Source organism: Biomphalaria glabrata, chromosome 12 (genome assembly GCF_947242115.1).
Source record: "Biomphalaria glabrata chromosome 12, xgBioGlab47.1, whole genome shotgun sequence".
NCBI lineage: Eukaryota > Metazoa > Mollusca > Gastropoda > Planorbidae > Biomphalaria > Biomphalaria glabrata.
In genome coordinates, this window is record NC_074722.1 from 18178114 (window position 1) to 18190343 (window position 12230).

A 12230-nucleotide genomic window follows, 5' to 3' on the forward strand; every position below is an offset into this window, starting at 1 on the left:
CCGCTGCAATAAAAAATAAGTCTCACCCTCTATTAGTCTGCATGAGAATTAATTCACTTCAGAGTTCTATCAGTCATTAGGAAGCGAAACGAATAGGCTTGAATTAGGTCTCAGCAGCTTTGAGCGACTTATTTATAAGCATTGATTTATCTTTAAATCAAAAATTAGATCGATAACCTGGAACATGTCAGGAAAATGAATCGTTTGAACATTTGATTAATGATTTTCCTTGACTCAATGGCACTGTGCTTCAGTTCGTAATACACCCCCAGGTGACGTAATGCACCTTTTGTGACGTAATACACCTCTTTTTAACGCAATGTATCTCTAAGTTATTTAGAATAATCCTATTGTTAGATATAATACAACTCACCAATCTTTCACCAGGGCAAGATAAATTTCACCTGAGACGTATCTTCTTAAGTTTTGAATTCCTGGCAGCCTTGTTGGGTGGCATGCACTCCTAAATGACGACACCATGGTGTCAGATTCAAACCCCCAGTCTCCTGGAAAAGATTTTAGGCTAAGACTTATTATCTTCCTTTCTGAAGTCAATTTTAAAACTTACAAGTCTATTAACTTAAAACTACCCCCCTCCACACACACACACACCTTTATGCAGACTCTGTCCTATCTTTACCCCTCTCCTACCTGATACTGTGCATCCCCCCCCCCGACAAGTATTAAACGTGAAGCTATAGTGTTACACAATTGTGTGCTAAACCCAAGACTGCAAGAGCCAATCTTTTCATCGATCTCCCATATGGCGCTAAGTCCTAGTCTATTGTATCATCAACGTGACATTTTCACCAAGCTGGTCAAGAAATAAACAATTACCATGGGGAGGGGGAGGAGTAAGCCCCGTTTGTTGATTATAGCCAGCAATCTGTCGCTGTTCTAAGGCCTATCGTAATGTAAGTATGACTTCATTTGGGGAGGACTCCACCACGTTGTGCAAGATACACATTTGACTTGACTTCTTGTGTGCACGTGAACTCAATACTTCGAAGTAATAATGATGTCATCAAAATTTTGTTTTAATAAACTTTGAACGCATACTTTCAAGCAGCTATTTCCTAATTTAGGGAAAAAGAAAGAAAATATGCTTAAAAAAATAAAGAAGTCTAATTTGTGTTACATTTGTATTTACGCTTTTTATATAGAAGGCGGCCTTTGGGGAGGGGGGGGGGCGAAAAATAAAATACCAAGGCTTAATGGAAAACTCGCGAATTTTCGCTTTCTGTCTAAATTGTTTCTTAGCAAGCACCTAAGAGATACAAGGAACCTGTGAACGAAATTTCACTCGAATCCGTACGGTAGTTGCTGAGATCTCTTGATCATACATAAATGAACGAATGAGTCAGTGTATTTTAGGAATATATATAAGACTAGTAATACACGCTGGCTACGCCAGTTGAGATGTTTCCATGCTTTAATTGTTTATTATGGCCTGATTTCTTTTTTTTTAATGTTCAATAATTGGCCACATTTTAATGATCCTTCTGTTACAATGAAATTAAACGGCCCGCTCTCTTACCTTCTCTCTCTCTCTCTTTTTGGAATCCCCATTTTTATAGCCTGTGCATTGTTTTTTTTTCTCTGACATAGACTTTTGACTTGATGTGGAAAAACACGCTTTATAAAGCCACCCCCCGACACACAAGCTTTTGGTCCGTGAATTCTCTTCTAGTATCAATTTGACTTTTTTCCTCTCACCCCCTACCCCGCTCTCCCGTCCACAACAACAAAAAGGCTAGTCCCACGGCTTCGGCTTCCCTAGTCATTGCAATATCTCCTAGGTCGCTTTTCGACCGTAACTACTTCCTCCCCCCCCCGCCCCCACCACACCCACTTTCACACGTTTCGACCTTTTTTTATGACAAAGACAAGCCATAACTTTTTTAGCATCCTCCGATGGAAGGACCCTTCTTAACACACTTTTCAGCTCTCTCTCTCTCTCTCTCTCTCTCTCTCTCTCTCTCTCTCTCTCTCTCTCTCTATATATATATATATATATATATATATATATATATATATCATGGGCGTAGCCAGGGGGGAGGGTTTGGGGTTCAAACCCCCCCCCAAAATGAAATCCCCCCCCCCCTTTTAGAGGAATCGGAATTTAGTGAATGATTTTTTTGCTTTGATTTTGTTTATTTTAGGTGACATTTTAATACTAAACCATCAATTGCCCCAGCACAACCAATGGGGTTTTGAGTTTAAAACCCCCTACCACGGGGGTTCGAGTTTAAAAACCCCTACCAGGGGTTTTGAGTTTAAAACCCCCTACTAGGGGTTTTGAGTTTTAAACCCCCTACCTGGGGTTTTTGCAGTTAACCCCCCCCCCCTTCTATATAACAAAACAAAAAAAAAATGCAAACGAAAATCCCCTAATTTCAAGTGCACAGTTAAGAAAGATTTTGATTTTAAAACCCCCTCCAAAATTTACGATAGACCCCCTCTTCAATATAAAAAAAAGTTAATTACGCACTCAAAATATTATCAGCGTAGCTAAATGGGTTTTTACTTAGTTTTTAGTTTAACCCCCCCCCCACTTCAGCGGGGTTTGAAGGTAAAAAATACCTCTTTAATAATAAAAACAAAGCAAATTATACACTCAAAATGTTTTGTGTAAGAAAAAAAGTCAAATTAAGCACTTAAAATGCTATGAGCGTTGCCAAAAGGGGTTTTGAGTTTAAACCCCCATTCAGAGGGGTTTAATGCTAAAAATACCTCTTCAATATAAAAAAAAAAGCAAATTACACACTAAAATTATTTGAGCGTAGCCAATCCAATCGGGGGTTTTGAGTTTAAACCCCTCTTCTACAGATGGCGTTTGTTTAAGTTTAAAACCCCTCCAGATGGTTTTGAGTTTAAATCCCCCTACAGAGCATTTTGAGGTGGAAAACCCCCAACTGAAGATTTTGACGATAAAACTTCTCTTTTCGATATAAAATCTAAAGCAAACTACAGTCACTTAATTCCAAGAGCGTATTCAAGAGTGGTTACACATTTTTACCAGTGGCAGGGCTCACTTAATAAACTGCAGTGAATAGTCATCTGCCGAAATTGAAAAACACTAAATGTGGCTCAACAAAGATGGCTAAGACAGATTTTAGGAGTCAGTTATAGAGATCGGGTTTAAATCAAGGAAATCCTATGCCGAACTGGGAGTCGACCCTTTAGTAAGATTGTGAGAGAGCGACGCATGAGGTTTGCGGGACATGTTCTCCGACAAAATGAGTTATGCATAAGAAGAGTTGCAATGATATCCTAGTACAACTTGACGCCACTCATTCATTGAGGTCCTCATGGTAGGTGGGAAGAGGCTTCAGACATTACCAGTGACAGATTTTTATGGAAACAGCTTGACTTCAAATGCTCCGAACGGCGCAAGATGGTCAGTAAGAATAGCACATTAGGTTTTTGAAATAAAACTTTTTTATAGCAGGAAAATGCACTGTAGTAACCTCAGAATATGCATTTTGTTGGCTTTCAATACCAGAAATAAAGCTTGGCGGCGGGGCTTCGCTCCGCGCTAGCGCTCCCCAGACCCCATTGCTAGTAATGGCAGGGAATCTACAACTTTATGGAAACAGCTTGACGGCAAATGCGCCAAACGGCGCGGGAGGGTCTAAGTCAGTAAGAATAGCACATTAGGTTTTTGAAATAAAACTTTTTAATAGCAGGAAAATGCACTGTAGATACCTCAGAATATGCATTTTGTTGGCTTTCAATATCAGAAATAGTGCTTGGCGGCGGGGCTTCGCCCCGCGCTGGGGGAGCTCCTAGCGCTCCCCCAGACCCCTTTGCTGGTTATGGCGGGGAAACTACAATTTTTCCACTAACTCATGGAAGAACCTATTCTAGAGCACAATAAACGTCTTCCGAAAGAATGAAGGGTCAGAAAGCAATAAAGATTATGTACACACACACACACACACATAAATACATATAAAAAAAATTTCGCGGGGTCGGGGGGAGGGCGAAAAAAATCCACCCCCCAAACCCCCCCCCCCCCCCCGAAAAAAAATCCTGGCTACGCCTATGATATATATATATATATATATATATATATATATATATATATATATATATATATATATATATATATATATATATATATATATATATATATATATATATATATATATATATATATATATATATATATATATTACTCATATATAATATATTACATATGCATATATCATTTTAGGTTAAGTTTACCTTTTTTTTTACAAAGCGTATATCAACTCACTCTATCTGTCTATCAGCTAAAAAAAGTTATTTCTCCCACACCCAATCTCTGATCAAGTTGAAATTTTACAATTTACACAATTATTTCTGGTACCTGACAATACAAGAATAAAAAAAAAACAATTAGTGAATCAAGTATAGGTAATATTTTGTGAGTGTGTTTGGTACCGAACAAGGGAATGAAATCTACTTGTCTGATGTGGTAGATGTACGTTGAATTAGTCCCCGTTATACTTTGTGTAGAGAATAAGATCGTCGGTTAAAAGTTTGAATCTATCAATAAATAGCTATAAAATCTTCTATTTTTATAAGTAATTTGGTGGCACAGTGGTTAGTGTATTGGCCTGAGGAGGCTTGGGCCTTCGAGTTCAAATTCAAGTCTTACAAGTTTAAACAAATAGAATGCATCTAAAAAGCGATCCCGGTAACATTCAATTAGATACCCCCTTTTTTCTCACCCCCCTTATTTCCCCTAACTGGTCCAGACAGTGATAGGATCATAGGTATTGAGAAAGCTAAAAGTGTGAAATTCCGCTAAACCAAAAAAAATTGTTAAAAATATTTCTAATGGCAGAGATGTATTGTTGTTAGTCGAGGTACATGACACGGATCTAAACGAATTGATACAATGACACTTAATATGAGCTTAGTTTTGTTTGTATATGATTTGTTGTTCTGTTTGTATCCTTTCATCTAAGGCAAACAATGTACGCATTAGACACTTCAAACATTTCTTTAGAACTTCAGTTTCAAGCCTAGTGGGAATAGAAATGCATTTTCTGATGGCAGCAATCCAATGTCCTATTCCCGGACCCCACACTATATTTTTCTGTCTTTTAAATGGTTCCCTGACATCTCATCCTACGAGACATTCCATCATTGCAACATTGTATCACCCTAACATTTCATCATTTCATAAAGTACATTTTGCAAACATAAGTACATGTGGGTGTAATTAAGTCATTAACATACAGAGCAAGTTAACCCTAACTCTAAATGATGAATAGCTATAATGATGAAATGTTGCAATGATGAAATGTCTCGTATGATGAGGTGTCTGGTCACTCTATTAACTATATTAAGCATTTAGTGTAGGCTGTGGGTGTTTCCTCGGGCTTTTTGTTTATATTATCCCCGCATTTTAAGGAAGTTTTCGGCCTTGACAATTTGCTCCAATACTGTCCGCCGGTAGTCAATTTAGATTCTCTTTTTGCCGTCTACGCCTATCCTCGGCAGTGGGTTCTCTTTTGGCTCAAATGTGTATCCCAAGGCCTTTGTAAGTGATCTTCAGTTGTCTCGTTCTGAAACCACCTGCAGCCACGAAATATCTTTTTGTTTTGTTATTGTAATTGTTTATTTCATTCCTATTGAATGTAGAGAAATGCTAGTGCTACAAAGTATTATTCCTTGCTCTATATCGAAAAAAAAAAGACTAGATCTATTTGGATGCTATTAGGATTTTTTTGAAATTTTTACTTGAAACGCGTCTCAAAGAAAGTGGACGTGACCTAAGGCAAATGAAAAAATAAGTTGTCTTTTTTGTGAGAAGAAAGAATTGGATTGAATAATATTGCATTTTTGTACTATTTCTATTTATGCTTTCTATATTGGAGATTTTGATACAGGGCTGAAAACTATTTCTATAGCCAGCTATTTGGTGTCTCCGGTGAACACACAAGTGTTGATAAGCTAGGTGTTTTAAAAAGATACAAGTAACATTTGATTCACATTTTAGCCGCTGCTCTTCTCTTTGTAGTAGTTAGTTAGTTGGCAATTTTAAAGTTCCACTAGGCGACCTTGACATTGTTTAGTGTCTCGTGAAAATCTCCAATAGACTGTCTTTGTGAGGAAATCCCGAAAATAAAATACAAAGGGTTGAAAGAAATCTTGCAGTTTTTCGCAGGAAACTGTGTACGAAATTTCATGTGACTCCTTGCGACAGTAGATGAGATCTCTTGATAAATAAGTCAGTCAGTCAGTGGTATTTTACAAATATAATATAGTTTTACATTGGAACAAGATGAACTTTTAAAATGATCTAGTACAAGATCAAACGTCTGAAAGCGAAACATCTGAAAATCATTTTCAAGATCAATCTTGGTCACTGAGAAGTAAATGAAATCTCACTGTATCAAGCGCTGGTAGTATCTGTTTTCCTATTTTCAATATATTGGCATCTATAGTATTACTGTTACAGTAGTAATGCTGAGGTCGACAAGTGTAGTCAAACTGAATTACCTTTTTTTTTTTACTAATACAATTATTTACATTTAAATTGATTGACCAATATTTTTTTTAACTTAATTTATATTTCAAAATTATTTGAGTTTTTTTTTTGTCTTTCCGCAGACATCCCGAGCAGGGCAGAGAAATTAAAAGTAGAACAACATAAAGAAAACTATCTTACTCTTTGTGACATCTTAGAATGGACTGTGTATTGGTTCATTTCTTTCTGATTTGAAACCAGACGTAAAATCAAGTTGACACAGCGAGTGACACACCAACTTCTCAATGAGGCTCTTCAGACGTAACCTTCATGTTTTGGGATGTGCAGGCCTGGTCCTTGTCCTTCTTGTCTTATCGAGTAAGTTTGAATCTTCTTTCCTTCTCAGCGGCTCCTTTTCAGAAGCCGCCATTGATTTCAGAACGTGGTCTTTGAAGATTTCTAAAATTGACACCGGAACTAAAGAGCTCTAACGTACCAAGCAGAAGTCCATCAAACAGGGGCGGATCTATAGATATCAAGGGTTAGGGTTGAGGGAAATTCTTAAATCTGGTAATGTATTTATCACACATACGCACGTCAATTCTAAATATTTTAAACATTCAAAAAACATTGAGCGTTGATAGAGAGTTTGGTGGTAAGGGAGGGGAGGAGTGGTGGTCTGGTCAGTCGTCTCTGTGGTCTGGTCAGCCGTCTCGATGGTCCAGGTTTCTTACCCTGCCCGCTGCCACCCCCTCTCCCCGTCGTCCTGCGGGAGATTTCGGGTAGGAAGTAACTTATTTGTTCAGCTCATGTTCATTTAAAATTCCTAACTTTTAAAAATAAAATCTTTCATTGGGCTATATGTGACAGATAGTTATCCAAATATAGTCATTTTTAAACTCTTTCTCTCCTAACTGACGATACCAACGTGGAATCCACCAGAATGTGGTAAATAGTTACGGAGAGAAAGAGTTAATGTGCTAAGTTATACAAAAACGAGCAGAACGCACCAGCTACGCCAGTTGATGTTATTATGGCCGGAATACCCCATTGTTTCTTTCTTTTTTTTTAACTTTTAATAAACGCCCCATATTTTGATGATCAACCTAACCTACATTTCTAGCCAGTGAAGTAGTGTCACTGTTATTATGAAATGTCATGGACCGCTCTCTTTCATTCTTTCTTTCTTTCTCTCTCTCTCTTTCGCTCTCTGGAATCCCCATTTTGTTTTCGTTTTTTTTTGTTACCTTGCATCATAATTTCTCCCACATAGAGTTGATTTGGAATTCGTGGTATTAAAAAAATGCTTTATATGTAGACCGAAAATAAAACACAAAGGTCTGATAGAAAGCTTGCAGTTTTCGCGAATAACGGTCATACTGCACATACAATAGTTTAAGAGATCTCGTGATCAATGAATCAGTGAGTGGTATTTTGCGCTTAAATTACAGATTGACCCGCATATTCTCAGGCTCATTATATTATAAGATTTTACTGTTGTAAAGAGCAGGGGTAGTGGGAGGCGTCACTAGACACTCCTAGGCCTCTTTACACGACTTCTAAAGTATAAACATATTCTTCACAGTTGAGAGTGGTTGGAGGGAAGGGAAAACTATTAGGGTGAGGGGAAAGGCTAAGTCATGCCAGTGTTATGCCACCCTAAAATGTTTTATTTCCTAATAATTTTAAGATCTCTTAACCAAGTCTACACCGACACCACATCCAGAATTTTAGTTCTGTACGCAAGTAAAAGTTTCAATATATATATATATATATATATATATATATATATATATATATATATATATATCATGGGCGTAGCCAGGATTTTTTTCGGGGGGGGGGGGGGGGGGGTTTAGGAGGAGATTTTTTCTCCCCCCCCCCGCCCCCCCCCCCCCGCGAAAAAAAAATGTGTATGTTTCTATGTGTGTGTGTGTGTATAATCTTTATTACATTCTGACCCTTCATTCTTTCGGAACACGTTTATTGTGCCCTAGAATAGGTTCTTCCTGTAGTTAGTGGAAAAATTGTTGACTCCCAGCCATTGCTAGCAAGGGGGTCTGGGGGAGCGCTAGTAGCTCCGCCCAGCGCGGGGCAGAGCCCCGCCGGCAAGAGCACTATTTCTAGTAGGTATCTACAGTGCATTTTCCTGATATTAAAAAGCCTTATTTCAAAAACCTAGTGTGCTATTCTTACTGACTTAGACCCTCTCGCGCCGTTCGGCGCATTTGCCGTCAAGCTGTTTCCATAAAATCTGTTACTGGTAATGTCTCAATCCTCTTCCCACCTGCTCTGAGGACCTCCATGAATGTGTGGCGCCAAGTTGTACTAGGATGTCATTCTATTTCTTATTATGTGTAATTCATTTTATGGGAGAACATGTCCCGCAAACCTCATGCGACGCTCTGTCACAATCTTACTAAAGGGTCGACTCCCAGTTCGGCATAGGATTTCCTTGATTTAGACCCGATCTCTATAACTGACTCCTAAAATCTGTCTTAGCCATCTTTGTTGAGCCACATTTAGTGTTTTTCAATTTCGGCAAATGACTATTCACTGCCCCTTTTAAATTGAGCCCCGCCACTGGTAGAAATGTGTAACCTCTCGTGAATACACTTTTGCAATTAGGTGACTGTAGTTTGATTTAGATTTTATATGGAAAAGGGAAGTTTTATCGTCAAAATCATCTGTTGGGGGTTTTAAACTAAAAAATCTCAGGACTTAGTTGTTGTTGTTTTTTTAATTCAAAACCTCATTTAGCTACGATCATAGAATTTGGTGACTGTAGTTTGCATTAAAATAATATTGTAGATAGAGGTTTTCCACCTCAAAACGCTCTGTAGGGGGATTGTAAACTCAAAACCATCTGGAGGAGGGGAGTTTAAACTCAAAACCCCCAATTGGCTTGGCTACGCTCAAATAATTTTAGTGTGTAATTTGCTTTTTTTATATTAAGGAGGTTTTTTTTTTAGCATCAAACCCTTCTGAAGGAGGATTTAAACTCAAAACCCCTTTCGGCAACGCTCATAGCATTTTGAGTGCGTAATTTGCTTTTTTTTTTTTACATTGAAGATGTATTTTTTAGCTTCAAATCCCGCTGGCGGGATGTTTAAACTCAAAAATCCTTTGGCTACGCTCATAGATTTTAGATTTATTTTTATTGAAAATGTATTTTTCAGCTTCAAACTCCTCTGGAGGGGAGTTAAAACTTAAAACTGAGTCAAAACCCATTTAGCTACGCTCATAACATTTTGAGTGCATAATTTGCTTTTTTTTTTCATATTGAAGAGGGGGTCTATCTTAAATTTTGGAGTGGGTTTTAAAATCAAAATCTTCCTTAACTGTGCTCTTGGAATTTGGGGATTGTCGTTTACATTTTTTTTAATGTTTTATAAAAGAGGGGGAGTTAACTGCGAAAACCCCTGGTAGGGGTTTTAAAATCAAAACTCCCTTGGCTGCGCTGGGGCAAGTGATGATTTAGTATTAAAATCTCACCTAAAATAAACAAAATCAAAGCAAAAAATCAGACACAAAAGTTCGTCTCCCCCCCCCCGGCCCATGATATATATATATATATATATATATATATATATATATATATATATATATATATATATATACTAGACATATGTTACCCGCGACCCGCGGGTCTTTATTTGCGCATTACTTTCGATATAGTCACTGAGAGTGTTTTGTAAACAATTAAACGAAATAATAATGTAATAAGTAAAGCGAATGTGTCAATGTAAAAATAGTGTGAATGAATCTATTAAATCAAAATAGCTAATAGGCTTAAATCCACTTTTTTTTTTCAAATTAAAACATTTGCTTGTAGGCCTACATATATTTGATTAAAATTTGAGATGAATAGACTAAATTTTGTATGTTCATGTGTATAAAGTATAAAGTAGATCTTGAGGTAGACATAGATCTAAATCTACACTAATCTAGAGTTAAAAATTGGCTTTTATAGAGTTCATTCTGTGCTGAGCATGCGTGAACTTTTTTTCATGAATGAATATAGACCTATCTGTTATGACATGATTAGGAAGTAGTTAGGAATTAGTTATTTGTTTCGGGAATAGGGTAAAGTTTTAATTAGCGACAAGTGACGTGACAGATCTTTTAAAAAAGAAGAACGCTCTAAACGACGCTAGAAGGAGGACGCTTATTGTAGAGCAGTAGACTTGAGTACGACATTATTGACATCGGACGATTCCCTTTTGAGTATTAAACATATTTGTAGAACAACATAGCAGCGTCGACTACCTATTTGATTGTTTCGGCCTTTCGCCGGTGTTACTGACGTGTTGCGTTCAGCGTTACCTACAGTAAGATCTACACTAGACAGATTGTCAAGAATCAACACCGTGCGGAAGCTTAACAACGTGGCGACCCCAGACTCGGAGCTCACTGGCATCAGCATTCAGAAGGATAGAAGCCCTCTGTTAGGAGGAGGCAGAAGTTACGTCATCGGCCTAGTCTGCAGCTAGACCCTGGTTATACAGCCACGTCGGCGAAGGAAAGCCAGTGAGATCCTGGACTCTTAGACCTAGGAGGTAACGAAATATAGATCTAGATCTACATTTGTAATTTGTAAACGCCCATACGTTGGGGCATCGTATTGAAGCCTGTAGTTCGGTATCGAGAAGGCTACAGTTTGCTGAAGGGAAGAAAACCGTCCTGTCAAAGCCTGCCCGGCATCTTGAGAACGAACGTGAAGGTCACCTCTGCAAGGCCAAGATCGACCGTTGAGGTCACGCCAAAGAACTTGTGACGTAGGAACCATCTTACTGCCTACGGCACTTAAGTACAGTAGTGCTAATTTGATCTACGTCTCGGCTGAATCTGTGCTACACGTTAGATAGCCAGATAGCCGGTATCTTAGCACTGGACTTTTGACTTTGTCGCTGTGTCAACTGTTGGACCGTTCCAGTTTCACTTCGGACAGACGACCACCTGGAACCACCGTACCTGCCTTGGAACCAGCAACCGGAACCAAACTCTACGTCACCGACGAACCGGAGCCAGACGACAGATCACCGTGAACCAGAACCAGACGCCGTACCACCAAAGAACCGGAGCCGTTGCAGACCAGTATCGAAGGACCTTGGAGAGCCGAAACGTTCGCTGTCTTTATCTCACCGCTAGGGAAGACATCGCCGTGAGCCTTGCCGCCGGGACAGACATTAGCGTAGGAAGAGTGGACCCGAGACTGACTGTGGAGTTATCGCCGCTTCTTAGACAGATAAGTCAAGTGTTATTTAACTACTTTCTCCTTAGCATAATTAGAGTCTGTAGGGAAGTGACCACTCGCTAGATTATCACTACCAGGTTAAATCGTGGTGGATTGGGGATATCCTTAAAATTAGGTGTAATCTAGCAAGAGGTCCAGATATACGTTTAGCTGTTAATTCGTCCTGTATGTGAATGTGAATCATTTAGTTAATCATTTTTAGTAACGTCATGTATTAATTGTTTGCAATACTCCCGTCTTAAGTCTTACTGTCAGACGAAAGTCTCATTCATTAGAAATAGAGCTATAGTTTGGTGTTTATCGTATTTAGGTTTAATTTCATCGTTTATTGGTATGAGTAAGTTATATACACTCCTGGCTGTGAAAGCAGGTAAGAAGTAAATAAGATCTAGCGTAATCTAGACTAGATCTGAGGGATAATCGAGGTGAAGCCTGATTGCCCATTTGTAAATTTAGTATTTGTAAATAGACAGGTTGGTCTATTTACCGGCGACTCGTGTTGAGTAA

General features: G+C 38.5%; 1 protein-coding gene across 1 annotated transcript in view; it reads left to right on the forward strand.

Moving 5' to 3' along the window:
* Nucleotides 1–12230, forward strand: part of LOC106050836 (galactoside alpha-(1,2)-fucosyltransferase 1-like) — a 35894-nt gene that overhangs the window by 3103 nt on the left and 20561 nt on the right. Inside the window, exon 2 of the mRNA XM_056006636.1 lies at nt 6610–6844. Coding sequence (XP_055862611.1) covers nt 6772–6844 — 73 coding nt within the window. The 5' untranslated portion in view covers nt 6610–6771. The remainder of the gene's footprint in view (nt 1–6609; nt 6845–12230) is intronic.